Source organism: Pseudonaja textilis, chromosome 5 (assembly GCF_049901715.1).
Source record: "Pseudonaja textilis isolate UNSWEBS1 chromosome 5, rPseTex1.2, whole genome shotgun sequence".
In the NCBI taxonomy this organism is placed as follows: domain Eukaryota; kingdom Metazoa; phylum Chordata; class Lepidosauria; order Squamata; family Elapidae; genus Pseudonaja; species Pseudonaja textilis.
This window is the reverse complement of record NC_141994.1, coordinates 21,400,588-21,422,788: the sequence shown is the minus strand read 5'-3', so window position 1 is coordinate 21,422,788 and position 22,201 is coordinate 21,400,588. Positions and strand designations below refer to the sequence as shown.

At 47.4% G+C, this 22,201-nt stretch overlaps 1 protein-coding gene across 8 annotated transcripts in view; it reads left to right on the top strand.

Annotated features, from left to right (window-relative positions):
* TSPAN9 (tetraspanin 9) overlaps positions 1 to 22,201 on the top strand; it is a 104,890-nt gene that overhangs the window by 49,404 nt on the left and 33,285 nt on the right. For 4 of the 8 annotated variants that reach the window (XM_087934297.1, XM_087934296.1, XM_087934295.1 and 1 more), the window contains one exon: positions 9,750 to 9,829. In XM_087934297.1, the coding sequence (XP_087790423.1) occupies positions 9,767 to 9,829 (63 nt within the window). In that variant the 5' untranslated portion in view covers positions 9,750 to 9,766. Of the gene's footprint in view, positions 1 to 8,980; positions 9,830 to 22,201 lie in introns of those variants that run through there. The other 4 variants (XM_087934293.1, XM_087934292.1, XM_087934291.1 and 1 more) reach the window with 4 other exon arrangements.

The window sequence follows — 22,201 nt, the reverse complement described above, 5'->3', positions numbered from 1 at the left end:
TGTGTTCCCGCAGGCCATGTGGGCAGCATAGCCTTGTGTTTCCGTCAGCCTGGATTAATTGCTTTGGGGGGTGCTTTGGGGGTGACATTTCTCTGCGGACCACCAGAATTTTCTTGCAGACCACCAGTGGTCCCCGGCCCAATGGTTGGCGACCACTGCTCTAAGAGAACTCTGCAATGAATACTGGACACAAGGAGAGAGGGCACACCCTCTAATGGCTGCCTCTTATATAAACACCTCTTAAAGGGATCTTTAATCCGCAGTCTTAAAGGGAAATACCCGTGCTATGCTCAATCACTCTGATCACATCAGCCACATCTGGCAGCTATTACTGCTGCTGGTCAGCTCTTAAATCTTAATACCTCAAACAGTCCGAATGTAAATCACGTGACTGTGGGGGATGCTGTGGGGGTCCCTTTTTTCAGGGTCATTGTAACTTCAACCGGCCACTAAGTAGACTGCTGTAAGTCGAGGAACTGTTCTGTGCTTGGATAGGAGACCACCAGAAAATATTGGATTGGAGGGTGGACTAGAGGCCTTGGAAAGAAGGCAATGACAATAAATAGATGGGAATTGTCCATGAAGTTATCAGCTGTTGAGCTTCACTCAGAAGAGGCTTGCTAAGGGTAGTTTTATCTGGTCAGAAAAGATTTCTTCGTGACAGATTGATTAGCACTACATGGTGTTCAAGGTGTTTTCAGGCTGACTTGAAATACGAAATGAAGTGCAAAGTCAGTATTTCACTTTGTGTGGTGCTGTGATGCTGCTGTATGTGGGAAAGGCCTTGGGACCAGGGGGAAAGATACTGCCTTGGGAACAGTCAGATAAAAGAGGTCCTAACCCAGAGCCGCATAGTGGATAGAGCAGAGGTCAGCAATCTTAAACACTCAAAGAGCCATTTGGACCCATTTCCCACAGAAAAGAAAACACCGGAAGCCACAAAAACCATTTTGACTCTGCCCACGGACCATTAAACGTACTGTTTTCTTCGGAAACTTTTCTTTTCTTGGATTTATCCATAGCTGCCTTACTAAGGGTTGAAAAGCTCAATAAATCTGTGGTGCATATTTTGAGTGAGAGGGAGCCGTAGCAGAGAGAGATAAAAGAACCACATGTGGCTCCAGAGCCGTGGGTTGCCGACTCCTGGGATAGAGCAAGAATCTCAGAAAGGAATCTCAGACTATAATGGTGGGAAAATTGTATTTATGCGTGTATTGTATGCAAGAGTTAGTTTTATAATATAGGTCCGTGATGGTGAATCTATGGCACGTGTGCCAGAGGTGGCACGCAGAGCCCTCTGTCTGGCCACGCGAGCTGTTGCTCCATCTTAGCTCCAGCTGGCCAGCTGATCTTTGGGCCTCTGTTGTGCATGCGCTGGGGCATGGTGCATGCGCAGGAAATGGGGTGCATGTGTGAGGGACAGGGTGCATGCATGGCAGGTGGGGCAAATGCGGGGGTTCACATGCATGACCAGGGATGCATGTGCATGTACAGGAACACACGTGCATGCACGGGACATGCATGCATGGGGGTGCATGTGCATGAACAGGGGCGGGGTGCATGCGCGGAGGGCAGGGGGCATGCACAGGGGGCATGCACGGGGGATGTGTGTAGTGCATTTTGGCAATGCACGTGTGCGCTTGCACTTTGGCACTCGATGCCGAAAAGGTTAGCCATCACTGATGTAGGTACTCCTCCAGTTATGACCACAAGTGAACCCCAAACTTCCATTGCTAAACGGAAACACTTTGTTAAGTGAGTTTTGCCCCCATTTTACGACCGTTTCTTGCTGCAGTGGTTGAGTGAATCATTGCAGTTGGTAAGGTAGCAACACGGTCCTTGAGCGAAACTGGCTTCCCCATGGAGTTTGCTTGTCAGAAGTGTCATGTCCCAGTTGGAGTCTGATTCTGAGGGGGAGAGTGAGCAGCTGACAGGGAGTGAGAGTGTGGCTCCGGTGGCTGTGGAGGAAACTGGGGAAGGGCAGAGGCCGGCTGGGCATTCAGAGGAAGACCCAGGCCCACCCACTCTTCATCCCAGGGCATGGCAGGGAGGAACGGAGAAGGGAACAATGTGATTTACGAGAGAAAAAGGCCCTGATCCCTTTCATTGGTTGCAGCTGGGAAGACTGTTTAAAAGGGCAAACTGCACATGGCAAAGTCGCTGGAAGCAAAGTGTGCATTATCTTTGTCGAGGGTATTGGCGTCCTCCCAACTGTGTGTGTGCCTCATTATCTTTTGGAAGTTGGCAAGTTATTATCCTGGACTGTGTGTTAATTAGTTTAGCCTGGTTTTTGTTGTTTTTATTTCTAATTTACCTTTACTTTGGGTTCGGACTGCATTTCTTCCCTTTGTAGACTGTTTTTGGAAGAGTTTGATCTCCCGCCAAGGATAACTGGACATTGGGGGCCAAGTTGGAGGCATTAAGGGGAATTTATCTACTTTGGTGACTTTGGTATTTTTGTGCCACGCCCTGGGTCATCACAGGAAGGTCACAAAAGGGGATCCTGGGACTCCCAAGATACTGCAACCGTCATAAATATGAGTCCGTTGCCAAGGGTCTGAATTTTGATCACACGGCCATGGGGATGCTGCAAAGCTCATGTGAAGTACATCCCATTTTTCAGCGGTGATGTAACTTTGAACGGTCACTAAATGAACTGTTGGAAATCGAGGTCTCCCTGCAAAGTAGAATTAACTTACCTGGTTTTTGTGTCTATTTGGCAGGCTGACAGATGCTGTTGTGGTAGGCGGCAGCAGGTGCGGAAGGTGCATGTGTGAGGGACAGGGAGAGGAGAGCGAGTAGAGCGAGGACTCAGATGAGGGGCCAGGACCATTAGGGAGTGGAGTGCTGCCTTCAGAGATTGTGGGGGCTGGCAGCAGCGATGAGGAGTTTCTCGAGGAGCCTGTGCCAAGTGTGCGTATGCGCAAAGTTGCTCGCAGGAAAGAGCAGTTGCAGCAGCACGGGCGATTTCGGAGTAAGGCTGCAAGATAATGGCCCCTCCTTCAAGAAGATAAAAGCCAGCTGTGAAACTAACCTTCTTTTCAGGAAGCAAAGACATTTTGAAACTCAGCCTCGTGGACATTACAGTGTCTTAAGTTGGTATTTGAAGACTCTTGTGTTGCGAAACATTTCTTATCTGTGATTCTTGGCAGCCTCGCACAGTTTTGGCGAGGTTTGTGCTTATCAAAGTTAATTAGTTTGCAGCAGCCTTTTAACCGGCGATTCGTAAGACTTATTAAAAGGTTTCTGTTTCCTTTGGTTATTGTTTGCTTATTGGAATAGAGTTCGGGTCAGACCAGATGCTGAATCAGATCACACACACAAAAAAACCCCCAACCTCCCAGCATTGTTGGCTCAGGGTTGTTGATGTAAACGTGCATAGCGATCAAAATGGGAAGATGCTTGCCATCTTCTAGAAGAAGACAAGATAGGAATACAAGTGTGTCAGTCCCCTTGCGATCTCCTTGCAGAATTTCCCAGCAGAGTACCTTCAGAAATAGCAATACACTTCTGGGAAGCTTCACAATATCGGAGTTCTTCTGCAGCTTAATAGCCACCGGGGATGAAGGCAGAATCCGAGTTCTACTGTGTGCATAAATGATCATTGAATTTTTTTTGAACAACTAGGGATTTTAGGATGAGCTTTAAGGGTAGAAAGTTGGTTGCCATCAACTAGTTTAGAGGTTCTTAAGGCAGAACTCAAGAGCCGACCTATCTTTAGGTATGCTAAAAATAAACAGGGAGCCGAAGACAATGTAGGGCCATTGGAAGTGGTGATGGCGAGAAAACTCTCATAATTCTTATTTTGTGAATCAATGAATGAATGAATGAATGAATGAATGTGTTGTGGTTCGCCATTAGCAGGTGTAGAGGGCTGAGGTCTCAGAGAGCGAGGACTCAGATGAGGGGCCTGCGTGTGATGCAGGGATGGGGCCAGGACCATCAGGGAGTGGAGCGCTGCCTTTGGAGATTGTGGAGGCTGGCAGCAGTGATGAAGAGGTCCCTGAGGAGCCTGGGCCCAGTGCGCGTGCGCTCAGGGCTGCTCGAAGGAAAGAGCAGCTGCAGCAGCACGGGCGACTCGGGAGTAAGGCTGCAAGATAATGGCCCCTATCTTTTGAGATAAAAGCCAGCTGAGAAACCAGAATTCTTTGCAGAAGGCAAAGAAGTTTGATACTTGAGCCTGGCGAACGTTAGGAATATCTGAGTTGGTGTTTGGAGACTCTTTGATTTATTGTTTAGTAACTTTATCTGGTGTTCTTGGCAGCCTTGCAAAAACTTGCCAAGGCTCTTCCTTGTCGGAGCTAATTAGTTGGAAGCAGCCTTTTATCTGTGAAGGAAGGGGATTCATAAATGAAACAGTAAAAGGTTGTGTTGTTATCTTTGTCTTGTGTTTGCTCTCCTGGAACCAGGTTTGGGTCAGAACAGAATGAATGAATTTTTTATTGGCCAAGTGTGATTAGACACACAAAGAATTTGTCTCTGGTGCATATGCTTTCGGTGTACATAAAAAGAAAAGATACATTCGTCAAGAATCATAACACTTAATGATAGCCTTAGGGTACAAATAAGCAATCAATGAAGGGTCTTGTCCTTTCTTCCTTTGGAGGAAATATGGCGCCCTAGTTGGTTACTGTGATGCTCTGGGGGAAAGAAAACAGAACAACCAAATTGCAAGGGACTTTGGAGGTCTTCTAGACCAACCCCTTGCTCAAGCAGGAGCTCCTATGCCAGTGGTGGCTAACCTTTTGGGGTTCCTGTGCCCAAAATTGCATTCGTGCCAGCGTGCCCGTATTCGTGTGCCAGCCCCCAGAATGCAATGTGTGCCCCCCTCCCCACACCCTCTGTGCATGCGTACGCAATCCTCCCCCCTTACCTGCACTGCACCTCACAGCTGATTTTTCAGCTGGTTTAAGGCCTTTTTCACCCTCCCAGAGGCTTGGAAAAAGCCTCTGCAAGGCTTTTCAGGATGAATTATAGGCCCGTTTTGTCACTTCCAATATTACAGGAAGTGATGAAACAGGCCTATAATTACCCTGAAAAGTCTTGCAGAGGCTTTTTTCAAGCCTCTGAGAGGCTGAAAAAGGCCTCAAACCAACCGAAAAAAAATCAGCTAAGAGGCACGGGCATGCTAGTGAGGTACGCCTGCGGCTTGCGTGCCAACACAAATGGCTCTGTGTGCCACAGATTCGCCATCATGTACTTGGATTTCTATATCACTTCATAGTGTTTTACAGCCCTCTCTAAGCAGTTTACAGAATCAGCATATTGCTCCCAACAACCTGGGTCCTCATTTTAATGACCTTGGAAGGATGGAAGGCTAAATCAATCTTAAACTGGTCAGGATCGAACTGTTGGCAGTGGGCAGTCATATTGCTATACTGCTTTCTAACCATTGCACCACCATAGATGATAGAGAGCAATAGCACTTAGACTTATATACCGCTTCAGTTTCACAGCCCTCTCTAAGCGGTTTACAGAGTCAGCAAGATGCCCCCAACCACCCGAGTCCTCATTTTGCTGACCTGGGAAGGACAGAAGGCTGAGTCAACCTTGAACTGGTGCGAGATTCGAACTGCCAAATTGCAGTCAGCCGGCAGTCAGCAGGTTATTTTCTGCAACATCCTTGAGAAAATAAGCAAACCAGCTGGGTGCCACTCGTTGGGACAGCTTAGGTGACAACTTTTGATAGCGTTTATGCGTCTTGCATCTGCCGGTTTCAGTGGAGTTGTGCAGAACACTTTCTGCACAGAATAAAATATTTGGGATATTCTGCCGTAGGAAACAATGGGGATTTGCTTCCTTTTTTTTGTTTTCAGACAATTGTATAGGGGGGATTACAGTCCCTAGCAAAAGCTGCATTTTCCTAGCTACAAAATATCATCCAAGGTCATGTTTTTTTTAAAAAAAATGTTGGAAGAATTATCCTTCTGGGTTCAGTTCCAAGTGGGGAAAAAGACACTGGAAACATGGAGGCTGTTTGGAAAGACGGTTTAATGATGGGCAGGACCACATGGCTTGGAGCTCCAAAGAAGGGCGGGCTGCGATGCTGAAAGTGCCTGGGTTTTATGCCCTCTGTTGGGCGCCACCTTAGTGTTTCCTGTTCCTGTGTGAGAAATGTATCCCATTGGCTGTCAGACTCCCAGGGGCGGGGATCTTAACTAACTTTGTAGGCTTTGTCTGGACTACATGGCTTCACCTGAGTGCTGGCTGATGCAGTCTTCCCAGGCCAGTTGGTGAGATGGATAGAGGCCTTTGTCATGTAAAATACTCTGGCCAAGGCCTTAATGGCCCATTAGCAAAGGTGGTGCGGTGGGGCTGAGTTTCTGCCTCTGGGGAAATATTCTGCCTTTTTAATATTTCCTAGGAGGAGAGGGGTGGGTTTTAACTTCCAACAAAATAAATAAATAAAAAAACAACGAAAGCGATTGTTACATACTCCTTTCGCATACAGGTAACCCTCCATTTTGTTTTGTGACTGTTTGAAGTTTCCACAGCACTGGCAAAAAGTGACTGATGGCCATTTTTCAATGCTTACAACTGTTTGTAGCATCTCCACTGTCACATGATCAAAATCAAAAGCCGCTTGGCAGCCGACTCATTTATGACGGTTGCAGTGTCCCCGGGGTGTGTGTCATGTGACCACCACTTGCAAACTTCTGACAAGCAAAATTAACAGGGATTGCGTGCCACAGCCAAGCCAGGTTCCCCCCCTTTTTTAAACAGACCTTCATGTCTATGGAGGTTCTCCGTCATCCAGGTTAGGGTTATGTCCCAAAGATACATTTCCAAAAGGCAACTGGACTTCCTTGATTATTTTTTTTCCCCTTGTAAACATTTTGTTTCTCATCATTCTTGGATGAGAAATAAAACATTTTCAAGGAGAAAAAAAAACCCAAGAAAGTCCAGTTGCCTTTTGGAAAAAAAAGCACAGCTTTGGGACCACAGCTGATTGTGGTTTGGCAAGGATCTTTAGTGTTTGGGTTGGGGGTTGGACTAGAACAGTGGTCGCCAATTGGTGGGCTGGGGACCAGTGGTGGTCTGCAAGAAAATGTTGGTGGCCCGCAGTGAAATGTCACCCCCAAAGCCATTAATCCAGGCTGCGCAGGAACACAAGGCTGCACATGGCCCATGGGAACACAAGGCTTGAGTCGCTTGCATTGCGAACAACATGAGGTAGTGAGGGGAGGGGGGGAAGGGCGGAGGGGAGGAACTTGCCCCATTTGCCCCACACATCTTGCCTGGCCGTTGGGCTGCTTCTTTCCGCTTCTTTCTTCTGCTTTTGGCTGCACGCAAGGAAAGCAGCAAAAGTCTTTCTTTCTCCCCCCCCAAACTCCGCCAGAAGTGAGTCTTTGGGACCCTGCGGGGCATCCTGCTCCAAGAGGCTGCACCGGCATGTCAAGTCTCACAAAGACTCATTTCTGGTGGAGTTTGGGGGAGAAAAAGAAAGACTTCTGCTGCTTTCCTTGCATGAAGCCCAAAGTCTCTCTCTCTCTCTCCCTGAGAATGGAGCTGGAGACGGTATCCTGCAGTCTCAAAGAATGACTGATCGATCAGTAGGAAAATGGGGTGGGGAATTTTCCGGCAGACTTTTTTGGGGATTTTCCCAGGGTCTCTGGTCCACCTGGGATTTAAAATTATGAGTTTGGTGGTCCCTGAGGTCCAAAAGGTTGGCGACCCCTGGACTAGAAGACCGCCAAGGTCCTTTCCATTCTGTTCTTCTGTACAGAATAGTCCTCGACTTACCGGCACAACAATTCCTTTAGAACAGCACTGGGGGAAAAAAAAGGACAGTTTTTCACGCTTACGACCGTCGTGATCATGTGATCAAAATTCAGAGGATTAACAAGTGCTTCATATGATGGTTGCAGTTCCCTGGGGGGTGTCACATGATCCCCTTTTGCAATCTTCTGACAAGCAAAGGGAATTGGGAAGCCAGATTCGCTTAACGACTGCAATGATTCACTTAACGACCGCAATGATTCACTTAACAATTGTCTTATTCACTTAACGACTGCAATGATTCACTTAAATATTGTCTTATTCACTTAACGACTACAATGATTCACTTAACAACTGTCTTATTCACTTAACAACTGCAATGCTTCACTTAACCAACCATGGCAAGAAAGGTTGTAAAATGGGGATAAAATTAACAAGTGTCTCACTTAGCAGTAAACTTTTGGGCTCAATTGTGGCTGTAAGTGGAGGACTACCTAAAGGGAGTGACAGTTAGTGTCCCAAAGTCACAAGATCCCCTTTGGCGACCTTCTGACCAGCAAAGTCAAACGGGGAAGCCAGATTTGCTTAACAACTGCAGTGACTCACTTAACAACCGTGGCAAGGAAGATAGTAAAAACCAAAGTTTTGGGCTCCATTGTGGTCGTATGTCGAGGAGTACCTGTATTCCCAGCGTTCTTCAGTACCGCTAGGCCAGAGGGCTGGACTAGAAGACCTCCAAGGCCCCTTCCAACTCTTATTATCCCCGTATCCCCCCTATATTGAAGGGCAGTTTTTTTGGCACCTCCGCCTCCCACCCGCTTGGAGTGACTTGCCCGCACCTTGCATTAAAGCAGCGCGACCGCCTGGCCACCCGATTCCTTGGCAGAAGCTGCCAGAAATTCGAGCCGCCCGGTCCAGATCTAAGTCGGTCAGAGAGGGAATCCAAGCCACAAGATGCCGGCTTCTGGTTCCGCATGACGGCTGAGGGATCACCTCCCCCTCCTTCCCCCCCCTCCGCCCTTCCCGTCCCCTTTCATGTTCATACACGGCTAAGGAAGCCTCCGCCGTCCCCCCTCGTGCACTTCTATAGGCCAGAAAAACCAGGAGCGCTAATCCTATGAAAGCGCTCGTGTCATTTTTTTTTTTAATTTTAAATTTATTTGAGGCGGGGGGGGCTCGTCCCGGCGCGCGTGGGATGAAAGGCCCCTCGCCATTGGCCGCCCCAAGAGCGAAAGGGGCGGGGCTGGAAAGGAGGACTATTTAAGAGCGGGCACCTCAGTCGGGCGCGGAGAGAGCCCGGCGGCTCGGGACGAGCGCGGGGGCTCGGTGAAAGGAGCGGGTGGTGGTGTTCGTGAAGGTCGCAGCTACGGGGCCAGGCGGGAAGCCGTTCCTGTCAGCCCGACGGACCTTTCCCTCAGTTTCCCTGCACCTGCTGCTGCCCTCTCTTCTCTCAGCTTCCCGAGCGGGAGCAAAGCGCCAAGTCATGTCGGGGCGGCCGTGAGGAAGACCCCCACACCCCGCGGTCGCGCCATGCCCCCTCAGCCGCCCCCACAGCTTCGACCCCGGGCGTGGAAAGCCGAGCCGGCGGGGCCGCCCTCCCTCCGCTGAAAAAGGGGGCTGCGGAGGAAGGAGGAGGAGGAGGGGGCTGGCGATGCGGGCCAGGCTGTAGGGGGAGGCCGAAAGCGGCTTGGCCGGGCGATGCCCGCCGCCGCCGCCGCAGCAGCCCGCACCGAGCATGGAGAAGTCGAGTAGCGAAGACTCCTCCATCCGCCGGAGCCCGTCTCTGGAGAGCAAAGACTCGGACTTCGCCAAAGCCTCGCCGACGGGCAAGCGGTTCAGCCGGGGCTTCACGGCGGGCGCTTTCTACGGCACAGCCGGACCCCGCCGGCAAGGAGGCCGACGCGCCACCGGTGCCGGTGCCCCCGCGGGCCCCGGCTTGCAAAGGGACGAGCCCCGGAGCGACGGCCGCAACGGCGGCAGCAGCAAATACCTGGTTTTTTACCTGGACCTGTCCTTTGTTTTCCTCCTAGAGTTCAAGAAGTGCAGCATGGCCAGGGGCTGCTTGTGCTGCCTGAAATACATGGTGTTCCTTTTCAATTTGGTCTTTTGGGTGAGTAAGCCCGGGGGTTGTTTCTTTCTCCCCCCCCCCTTTCCTCCTACCTGCCTCTTCTGCGGAGGATTTAAAAAAAAATCCCTCCCCACTTTCTCCTGACTTTCCCCTGGACAATCCCAGCCTGGATTTGCTGGGATGAAAGTAGGGATAATGGGGAGGGAGGGGGGGAATTGTGGCATGGGGGTGTGTGTGCTTGGGTGTATTCCGGTTTTTTTCTACCTCTCTCTCCTGCAGGGAGTAAATACCCCCCATTCCAGTCTTTCTCTCTCCCCTCTCTCCCTCCCCCTCTCTTTTCTTACTTTCCTCTTGATCATCCCAGCCTGGATTTGCTGGGGTTGGAAGTGGGGATAATGGGGGGTTGGAATTGTGGCATTTGGGGGTGTGCTTGAGTGTATTCCGTTTTTTCTACCTCTCTCTTCTGCAGGGAGTAAATACACCTCCCCCCCATTCCAGTCTCTCTCCCTCCCTCTCTCTCTCTCTCTTCTTACTTTCCTCTTGATAATCCCAGCCTGGATTTGCTGGGGTGGAAGTGGGGATAATTGGGGGGGTTGGGGTTGGAATTGTGGCATTTGGGGGGTGTGCTTGAGTGTATTCCGGTTTTTTCTACCTCTCTCTTCTGCAGGGAGTAAATACACCTCCCCCCAATCTCTCTTCTTACTTTCCTCTTGATCATCCCAGCCTGGATTTGCTGGAGTCGGGGTGGGGGGTGGGGGTGGGGATAAGGGGGGGAGGGGGCGGAATTGTGGCATTTGGGGGTGTGTGCTTGAGTGTATATTCCGTTTTTTTCCTCTACCCCTCTCTTCTGCAGGGATTAAGTGCACCCCCCTCCCGCAATTCCCATCTCTTTCTCTCTCTCTCCTGACTTTCCCCTGGACAATCCCAGCCTGGATTGGCTGGGGTGGGAATGGGATTTGGGTGGATGGGGGGGTGGGTGGCTCCTTTTGGGGAATTGTGGCATTTTGGGGGAGGTGCTTGAGTGTATTCCATTTTTTTTTCCTACCTGTCTTTTCTGCAGGGATTAACCTCCCCCCAATTCCAGTCTCTCTCTCTTTTCTCCTAACTTTCCCTTGAGAATCCCAGAATCCCGGCCTGGATTTCCTTGGGGCGCAGGGGGGTGGGAGGGATAGCACCTTTTGGAGAGGGGTGGCCTTTGGGTACACCGTTTTTTTTCTTCTTCTACCTTCTGCAGGGAGGAAAAACCCACCTCCCACGCCCCAAGTCTCCCGCTTTCCCCCCTGACTCTTCCTTGACAATCCCAGGCTGGATTTGCTTTAGGGAGGGGGTGTAAAAAGCGCCTTTTGAGGAGGAGGGGAGGGGGAGGTGTGTGGCATTTGGGGTTCTTGAGTACCCTGTTTTTTCTTCCATCTGTCTCTTCTGCAGAGAGAACTCCTCCCCTCCACTTTCCCCCTCCTTTCTTCTGACTTTAGCTTGGCAGTCCCATCCTGGACTTGCTGGGGTGGTGGTGGTTGGGGAGGTGTGGCATTTGGGGGGGGGTTGTTCTTGAGTACCCCATTTTTCCCCCTCCACCTGCCTGCTTCTCCAGGGATAACCCCTCCCCTTCCTAGTCTCTCCTCCTTTTCTCCTGACTTTCCCTTGACAATTCCAGCCTGGATTTGCCAAAGAAGGGTGGTGGGTGCGCAGAAAGAACCTTTCAGGCAAGTTTGGGGATTCATTGCCATCCTGGCGCTTTGGGGGTGTGTCGGGGGAGGGGAAGGAGGGGGGCAGGCCTTCTGCTTTTTAAGAAAAGTGAGACTTTCCCAAGAGGGGTGAGAGGGGAATATTTTGGCATGGTGATCTCTCCTGCTTGGGCATTCTGTCCCAAGCCAAGCCCCCCCCCCCCCAGCTGGGTCTGCTTATGGGGACCCCCTTCTCAAGGAAAAAGGCACCCCATAAGTGACTCTGCAAGGAGGAAAGTGCAGGCTCCTCTCCCTCTAAAGAGGCTGTCGCGGCTTTTGTGCTACCCCTTCCCCGGCAGCCTCGGCCGCTTAGGGAGACCCTGTAATGTGCTGGCCTAAAAGTAGCTGGTTCCCAGCACATGGTTTCCTGTGGGCCTCCCAGTAGGACGATGAAAAAGCCCCACCAGAAGGTCTCCACGGAGGAGAGAGGCCAGTCCCTTCTTTTAAAAAGCGGCTCCCCCATGGAAGGTTTATATCTTCTCCTGGCATATTTGCAGTTTGGATGACCGAAGCCAGGAGCCTTCCTCATTCAAAGCCATTATTGCAAAAACTGATAAAAAAAGGTTGGGGCTGGTGAAGACCACGGGTTAGGCATTAAAAAAAAAAAGGGGGGGGGGGCACTCGCCATCTGCCCAAAGTTTTACATAAGTTCTAGTTTGGGTCAATCCGAAGAGATTTTCCTTCCTTAGCAGCTGGCTTCCCTCGCCAATTGACCTACTTAATTTTTTTTTCCAAAGGCCAGATGGACGTGAAGGACAGAACAGAGGAGACGTGGTCCTTCTGAATCGGAGCCTTTAATAGTACACAGGGGGAGTTGGGGGTGGGCTCAGGGTGGCTGAAATCTGCTTCCAAGAGAACATTCCCAATAAATCCAGCCTTGTCTGACTCACTATTCCTTCCTCCCTCCCTAGATCCCAAAGCGTTCCCCCCCCCCCACCCCCCAAAGTCCACTTGTAATCATCTTCCTAGATTTCAAGATGTGTCTATCAAACTATCTCTGGCCACAGAATTGTTTGGTGCAATGCTACAGTGCAGTTTTGAAACAGGGAAAAAAAAATCCCATGTGGGTTTGGGGACACCTTTAGTGCATCTTTTTACACCTTCTGAGTTGTCTTCTGAGTTGCTCCACATCTGCAGATTGGGGTGTGATTTTTTTTCTGCCCGAAACACAATTTGAGGGGTTATTAAGGTGACTTTTATATAGTGCTTTGGTCACACATTATTAAGGGGTGGACAACTAGCAATGTAGAATAAAAACACGTAGTAGTATACATTATGTGTAAAGGTAGCAACATATACAGTTAGTCCTCGACTTACGACCACAGTTAAAGGCCAACATTTCTGTTTTTAAGTGAGTTTTGCCCCGTTTTGCAACTTTTCTTGCCGCCGTTAATTACATGAATCACTGAAATGGTTACGCCGGCAACACAGTTGTTGGGTGAATCTGGCTTCTCCATTGACTTTGCTTGTCAAAAGAACACAGGGCCCCCCGGCTATACTGCAACCATCATAATTCCAAATCGATTTATCAAGCATCCCAATTTTGATCCCATGCCGTAACCGTCGTAAGTATGAAAAATGTTCGCAAGCCCCCTTTTCCCCTCCAATCCTGTTATAACTTTGAACGGTCACTAAACAGAATGTCGTAAGTCGAGGACTACCTGTGCTGGTTCTGTTTAATTTGTACAGGCCAATAACGAGGTGCAGTCCTATATTAGTCACTGCAAATTACCTGATATGAACTCATCAAAAATTCATGGTGTCAGCACCTATCTTATACTGGTGATTGCCTCCCAAGGTCTTCTGAAGTAACTAGATGATGACAGGTTTTCAGAAAGCCATAATAACAGAATAACAAGAGTTGGAAGGGACCTTGGAGGTCTTCTAGTCCAACCCCCTGCTCAAGCAGGGTACCCCACAGTGAAATACTCCAAAGCGTAACACCCCCCCATCATAATCAATTATTAGGATCCCTTTAAACAGGTGAGGCCACTTCCTTACAAGAAGTCCAGAAGGACCTGAAATTCTGCTGTGTCAAAGACCTTCAAGAAGTCAATGTCATATGGTTTCCACATGGAAACAATTTCATGCTTGATGTGGAAAAGAATATAACTTTGACTTGAGGTTTTATAGATTAGATTGATAGGTCTTTATAGAAATGACTTGTTCCTATTATTATGGAAAAACAAAAAGCAGTGATTTGATATCGATGCCCTATTCCACTGCAACAGAGTTGGAAGTCAATGTTTCTTTTTTCTTTTCTTTTCCCTACCTTTCCTCACTTCTCTCTCTGTTCCTCTCCCCTTTCATTGTTCTTTTATTTACTTTTGTATGTTGCATTTGAGGGATGCAGTGGCGAACACGCTGAGCTTGTTGATCAGAAAGGTCGGCAGTTCGAATCCCTAGCACCGCGCAATGGAGTGAGCTCCCATTACTTGTCCCAGCTTCTGCCAACTCAGCAGTTCGAAAGCATGTAAAAAAAATGCAAGTAGAAAAATAGGGACCCCTTTGGTGGGAAGGGAACAGCATTCCGTGCACCTTCGGCATTTAGTCATGCCGGCCACATGACCACGGAGATGTCTTCAGACAGCACTGGCTCTTTGGCTTTGTAACGGAGATGAGCACCGCCCCCTAGAATGGAAATGACTAGCACATATGTGTGAGGAAAACCTTTACCTTTATGTTGCATTTTATAATAGTTTATAACCTAATTAAAAATGTTTGACAAGAGGTCCACATCATAGAGGGTAGTTCCTTTATCCAAACCTTGCTGTGAGTCATTGGAACCAGTAGTAAGTGCAAGAAAGAACAGCTGTACTCACAACTGTTGGGCCCGGTGGACACTCTGCTTTATCTAAAACACTTTCTGCTTCTTCGTTTAAAATACCCTTAAGGGTTAAATTAGGCATCTAAAGGATTTATGAGGGTGAGGGGTTGTCCACAGTTCACACATTCACTTTACTGCCTATTGAGTGTCATGCACCAGGTTGCCAAATTTGGCCCATGAACTTGCCTGTCTAATCAACTGAAGCTCATTTTTAATGTGGACAGCTTTTAATTGCCCCCAAATGAACACTACTACAACAGTACACATGTATCTATCTGTTGGCCACAATCCACTGACCTCATCAAAAACTCTTGACAATTTTTTTTTCTTGAAATCCACACTACCCAATGTGTGGAAGTTGCATTCATAAAAGAATGTAGATTCGCGAAAGTTCTACAATTTTTTTTCAAGGGGAATGTGCATTTTTAAAGTCCGTTTAGGAAAACACGTTTCTGGATGATTTTTAATCAACATTTCATAAACATGGGATGGAATACTAAATAGGTTTACAGAGTCAGCAAATTGCCCCCAACAATCTGGGTCCTCATTTTACCCACCTCGGAAGGCTGAGTCAACCTTGAACCTGGTATTCGAACTGCCAAATTGCAGGCAGCCGATAGTCAGCAGAAGTGGCCTGTAGTACAACACTAACCACTGCATCTTGAAGCATTCACTTTGCCTTTTTGTGCCCGTGTAGAGATTCCAGACGAATTCCCTGCTTGACTCCTCCAGCTCTCCCAGTCTCTCTCTAACAAGTAGGCTTGGACTACTAAACAACATTAAAAGTGGATTTATCTTGGCCCTCTTGTGAATCTATGTATTTCAATCTCACTGAAATAGATATCCATTAGCTGAGCTAATAGGTATCCATTAGCTGAGGAATTAACTTCCGAATCTGTTGCAAAGTAAACAGATGACAGCATTTTTAAAAAAATCAGAAGATGATAACTATTTTACTGAAAATATTGTGTGTACACATTACACGAGAATGTACTTTGTAAATATCAAATACAGCATTTTACATTTTTGGAATGTGTGTAATCAGCAGGGTGGAGACTTAACTATAGCATCCAGCTAGCATGGGAAGCATTCTCTCTTGATAAATATTTGAACTGGGCTATAAAAATCCCAGATTAATGAACATATTGCCCGGTAGCACTTAAAAATAACACAAAAAAGTCAACTTGTGTTGTTTTGCAGGACCAACAATAGGCTAACTGGTCCAATCTTAAAATGTAGGAGTTGGAAGGATTTTGAAGGTCATCTGGTCCAATGTAAACCTCCACCAAATGATCTCCCAGGAGATCCATCCAGAATTTGTTTGAAAAACTGTCCCGAGGGAGGAGAATCTAGGTTTGTTAGATCAAAGGCAGCGCTTATCAGCTTTTACCCTCAGGAAACAGCTTCTCAAACTTAATCCAAATCTTGCTTCTTTTCATTTTTACCTAGTTATAGTTATCCCGGTTTTAGCTTCATCAGAAGGGAGGGCCTTATCCTCTTGGACTTGACATCCTTCTCATTATTTGTAGACATAATCTGAACGAAGTACCGTAGTTGTATTAGTGCAGTTGGAGTGGGCATTGTCATTGCATACTTCTTGTTGATGTTCAATTGGCGGTCCAGCAGAGTAGAGTGTCGAGTGTTCTTACACATTTTGCTGTGAAGTCAGATTTCTCCCAATTTTGCCCTTATGCACCTAGACATAAGACATCCTGATGTTGAGCGTATTCCAACTAATTGAATGGAGACGTTTATTTTTTATTGGTCAACACCCTTTGCTTTGTTAACTTTTATTTCTGGAAGTCTGACATACATGACTGACTTCTTTTAACCTTTCCCATCTGAGTTGTCTTGATGGCCATTGTGATGTGTTTCTTTTCCCTGGGATTTTATTTATTCATCCAATTTATAAAACCTGAGATCTTCAGTCCATGACCAATTCCTCTCTTTTAGGTAGGGCATCCTTCTTTGTTCTCCAAAAACTTGAAATTGTCAGAAGAGGAAACCAGTGGGATCTGTCAAATTTCCCACTGGTAATTGGGCTGGATGTCTGGCAATCTTGGGATAGTTGATAGGCTCTCTTGCCTTTTTGACAACTTGGTATGTGGATTTCCAAAGGCCTGATCCATATCCTCTAATTTGGCAGCTGGCCTATAATAAATCCTGCAGTCATTTTTTCCTTCGCTTGCCACTTTTTAAAAAGAAATTTCTGAAATCAACTTGTTATTGTTCAAAAGGATCGACTTTTTAATTTCAGGGTCCACATATTTGAATAATTAGTTTCAGTGTTTAGGAAAGACTGTAACAAAGCCTTGAAAAGTTAAGTTGGATTGAACCTCAATAGTTCAGACTGCCATATCAAAGCTGCAAAAACACAGATTAACACTAGGTGGCAGCAAAGAACAAAATTCTCAACTCTTTGCTGACATCTGGTGGCTTTTTTGGATTTGTGAAGCTCAGTTAGAATCACCTAAGATTTTTGGGGATGAGAGACTACAGGAAATCCAAAGTAGCAGACTAGATTGGGAACTCAAAAAAACATTTTAGAAGTCAGCAGTGGCAAACGATTTCCCTAATTCTTCCAGGAGAACATCCAAAAAGTCACGGAGCATTGAGCTTATTCCTGAGAAATATTACCTGCTCTATTTTTAAGGGACCAATTAAATAGTTTGATGCTGCCAGAGGTTTATTTAGTTGTAAAACTACAGCTGAGTAAGTAATTTTCAACTTGGTAATTGTGCAGGGCTGTAATAATAGAAGCCACCAATTTCCACTGTCAAAGAAACAGCCTGAGCATGTTTTACATGAAAAGGCAGCCTTTTATTTCATGCACGAGCAGAGAGAACTGTTGAAAAGACATCTCCAAATTGTCATAAGTTCTGAAGATGCTTTTGATCAGTCCATAGGATTTAAGAACTAAGCAAACTCCACTGAATTTTTTTTGCCACGTTTGGGGATCAGTGGTCCCTATTCTGCCTGAAACATGACTCGCTTAAATACAGATAGTCCTTGAGTTATGACCACAGTTGAGCCCCAAATTGATGTTGCTGAGTGAAGCCTTTGTTAAGTGAGCTTTGACCCATTTTACAACCTTTCTCAATGCAATTGTTAAGTGAATTGCTGTAGTTGTTAAGTTAGTCACCTGGCCGTTAAGTGAATCTGGCTTCCTCATTGACTTTGCTTGTCAGATGGTCGCAAAGGGGGATCACATGACCCCCTGGGGGACTGCAACCATCATAAATATAAGTCTGTTGCCAGGCTTCTTAATTTTGATCACATGATTAACCGCAGATTAAAAGGAATCTTTTCTCCATAAGTATTGACTGCAGCTGGGGGTTAATGCTGCAACAGTCGTAAGTGTGAAAAGCGGTCATAAGTCACTTTTTTCATTGCCGTTGTAACTTTGAAGTCTGGGAGTTGAAGTCCACAAATCTTAAAAGTTGCTAAGGTTGGAGGACCTTGGTCTAGAGAAGGTGGAGGACAAATATAATGGAATCTGTGGAGGCTGTAGAAACAAAGTTGGCTCCCCAAATGGAGAAAAGGCCATTTTGATGAACAAAGCCACTAATTTCCCTTCTTCACCCAACTCTTCACACATTCGCCCACCACTCACCTGCGTGCAGACACACATTACATTGCATAATTTAATGGTATTGAATTGGACAGCCAACAATTTCTTGGAGGCCCACACATCCCTTCTTGGCACGAATGTGTACACAAAGTCCCTGAGTTCTCACAGGCACAATATTTGTCATCCTCGTATAAGTTGGAAGCGACGGGCTGTGCCTATCTCAGAGTGCTCACTGACAATGTTACCTACTTAGGGTAATGAAAGGTCTGCAAGAAAACAAGCCAGCTCAAGAGAGCACCAAGGGCCTCTCACCCCTGGCCTTCCCCAGTAACACCCTTTCCAGTTGCACAGATAGAATATAACATCAAGGGTTTTACCAGGTATTGTAGATATCATCAAACTAATCCTTGCCTACCTCACTGAGATCTGGCCGGAAAGGTTTGTAAGGATGAGTTAGCTGATCCCCCTCCAGAGGGAATGTAATCCATCAAGGTCAGAGTTTGCCTTTGAGGGTCTCGTTCTCTTCTCACAGCTCTAATCCTCAGCTGCAGTCAATATTTATGGAGAAAAGATTCCTTTTAATCTGCGGTATGCAAGGAATACCATCTTCGGATCTATAGTGCCTCCCCGCCCCCCCATCACCCTGAAAAATCAGGCACAAAATGTAGGAGAAACGGTGGCAGAACCTGGAGGCAGAGTCAAAAGAGGGATCAGCCTAGAATCCCTGTGTAGTCACAAGCGGACTGAGCCCAACCTTCCTTGAATTCCATGGACTTTTATCAAGCAGGTGCTAACTGTTAGTTGAGAAGATTCCTGCGCAAAGGCGTTTTAGCGATGAATCAGATTAATTGGAGCATCACCTGTGGACTTGGCCTTTCACTCATTCCCTTCTTGCACATCAAAGGGCGGCCTTTTCCATGGCCTAAGCACTTGAGCTGCACTATTCAGGACCATATCCCAGTTTCACTGACTGTCATGGAGGATGGGACCCTGCCTGGCTATTGGTCCCTGTCCACTCATCATCATCATCATCTCTCTGTCTACCCCCTCCCTCTCTCGCCATGCAACCGTGATGCGGTTTGCCACGTTGCAAAACAAGCCATTTTAAAACACCCAAGCCACCACTCCTTTGCTGGAGAATTTCTTTCCAACGACTGGAAGGGGGGTGGGAATCCTCTTCCCTTACTTCATCCCTGTCAAAGAAACCCCTTTGGGGATAGCTTTTCTTTCACCTGAATCCTCTGGCGGTCGGCCCTGGTGCTTGTCCTGCATTAACAGAAAATAAACTTCTCCTTCAAAACCATTTCAACCTTCTCCCTTTTTCAAACTGCTCCCACTCCTCTCTCAATCTGTCTCTCTCTCTCTCAATCTCTGTCTCTCAATCTCTGTCTGACTCTCTCAATCTCTCAATTTTTCTCTCAATCTCTCTTGTCTTTCAACCTCTGTCTCTTTGCCTCGCTCTCAATCTCTCTCTGTGTCTCAATCTCTCTGTCTCTCTTTCAATCTCTCTGTCTCTCTTTCAACCTCTCTGTCTCTCTCTCAACCTCTCTGTCTCTTTCTCTCTCTCTCTTTCCCAACGATGCGGTCATGGTGCCATTTATAGTTTCCTTCCTTGCCCCTCACCAAAGTCATGCTCGTGTTGCGTTTCCTCTCAGATCCTTTGCAGAAGCCACAGATCTGAGCCGGGCTTACCCAAGAATGCCGCTTCCCTTCCTTCTCTCCCTTTCCCTTTCATGGCTACCTCGCTGCCTTCTAATTTTTGACCGCACAAAGGATTTTCTAAGCCTCTGTAACCAAACCTTGCGCCCCACCTGTCCACAGCCATGATTGAGAAAGAGAGGGAAGCGACTCCAGGGGAGGGGGGGAGAGGTCAGGGTGGGTGGGTGGGGGGAGTCAAGGCCTCTGGATCGAGGGGGAAGCTGCAGCAGCAGCAGCTGCAACAGAGGCTTAATGCTTGGAAATGCTTGTTTCTTCCTGCGGCAACCACATCGGGGCCTTGGTCATTCGAGACCAGAGTCCTGGACTGCACTGGGGGCCAGAGGCCTCCCTTCCGGTCACTTCCTGGTGGGCAGTCTGCAAGGCGATACAATCCTAGGTTGCCTTAACCGAGGTAGAATCAAGATCGCGGGAAGTATTAGTACCGCTTTATAAAGCCTTAGTAAGAGCCCTTCTGGAATACCGCATCCTGTTTTGGTCACCACATTGCAAAAAAGGCGCTAAGATTCTAAGCAGAATGCAAAGAAGAGCAATTAAGATAATTAGGGAGCTTGGAGGCTAAAATGTATGAAGAAGGGTTGCAGGAATTGGGTTATGTCTACCCTAATGAAGGGAAGGATTAGGAGCGATACAATAGCAGTCTTCCAGTATTTGAGGGGCTGCTACAAAGAGGAAGGGGTCAAATCATTCTCCAAAGCACCAGAAGGCAGGACAAGAAACAACGGATGGAATCTAATCAAGGAGTGAAGCAACCTAGAATTAAGGAGAAACTTCCTGACAGAACAATTAATCAGTGGAACAGCTTGGCCTTCAGAAGTTGTAAATGCTCCAACACTGGAAGGTTTTAAGAAGAGACTGGACAGCCAGTTCTCTGGAATGATATAGCGGGGGGTTGGACTAGAAGACCTCCGAGGTCCCCTCCAACTCTGTTATTCTGTTGTTATTCTAATGACCTTTACTCAAAAGAGCAGGGAAACTGCCATCCCTTCTAGTTGCTGCCAAGAGCCTGACCCCCTGTGAATCTGTCTGCATCCAACTTGGCTGCCATAATCGTAACTGTCTACCTATGCATGGTGCTCTAAACATTGCTGTTTTGCTGATCCTCGGTCTTCCAGCACTGCAATTCAATCAATGGCAAGGTTGGGTTCAGAGAAGGTGTGATTTTTTTTATTTTATTTCTTGTGTCTGCCTAAAACTCCTTTGTTCCGAGCTTAAGCCTCCCAGTTGCTAAGTTTTTCCATGTCAGGAAGTGGCTTCACCCCAAATGATTTTAATTGCCCTGTTTTACAGTTTTCCTAGCTGTCTAATGGCATGAGGACCAGAACTGGGCGATATTCCTAGGATAATTTCCCTGTGGTTTTGAATAAGGGCTTTGCTCAGTGGTGAGATTCACATTTTTTTCCTACTGGTTCTGTGGGCGTGGCGTGGCTTGGCTTGGCTTGGTGGGCGTGGCAGGGGAAGGATACTGTAAAATCCCCCTCCCCACCCCACTAACCTGCTTTCCAGCTCCGTTCTCCTGTGCGGGGCAACCAAAGAAGACCCAGCCAATCAGCTGGGACTCAATGGGAGGCAGAGAATAGATGGGGGCGGGGCCAGTCAGAGGTGGGATTGGCCAGTTCTCTGAACCACTCAAAATTTCCGCTACCGGTTCTCCAGAACTGGTCAGAACCTGCTGAAGACCACCTCTGGCCTTGCTTTACTGGTAGTTTATCAAGGAGACAATCATACACCCACCAAAACTGGCAGGGCAACCTGTATATAAACAGGCAGCTAACTCCATACTCATTAGCCCTGATATGTAACCTGGTTGGGTAAAGAAATGGCTGCAAACAACAAAGCTCAGAGAGCGCCAAGCCACAGTTCAACCCTGAGCTACAAGGATTCTACTGGATTCCATGTTGAATTCCCTGTCTAAGCATTCCAGACATGAAAAATTGTCTTTCTGAGAGTATCTGTAGATGGCATGGACATTTTCACGGACAGGTCACTCTGACTGCAAGATCCCTTTCTTTCTTAGTCACTGTTACCACAAATCTTACTATTGCATAGAATTGGATTTTGGTGCCCCAGATACATTACTTTACCCTTCCTGCCACCAGTTAACTAAATACTAAAAAGATTTCTCTGTTTACTCATGTCCAACTCATGTCCAGCTCTTTGGGTCAGTGCTCATCTCTGTTTCTTAACTGAGGCAGCCAGCATTATCCTAAGACAATTTCCATCCTCGTGCGCCCAGCATGACTATACACCCAAGTCATACAGAAGGCTGTTACCTTCACACCAAAGTGGTACCTATTTATCTACTTGCATTTGCATGCATTTGAACCAAGTGGGCAGGAGCTGGAGCGAGGAACGGAACCTCACCCTGTCGTGCGGCACTCGGGCCTCGAATGGTCCATCAGCTTCTCAGCTGACAAGCTCAGCATCTTTAACCACTGAGTCTCCGCGCCCCCCTGCTAACTTAAGTAGATGAGGGTACATCAGGAAGCTTTGTTGAAGGAGAGGATTGTCTACCCAGAGTAGGGGAAGAAGGGGAGGCAATAAACGCAGTCCAGTTAACAGCAATTGGTGTGAGGAGG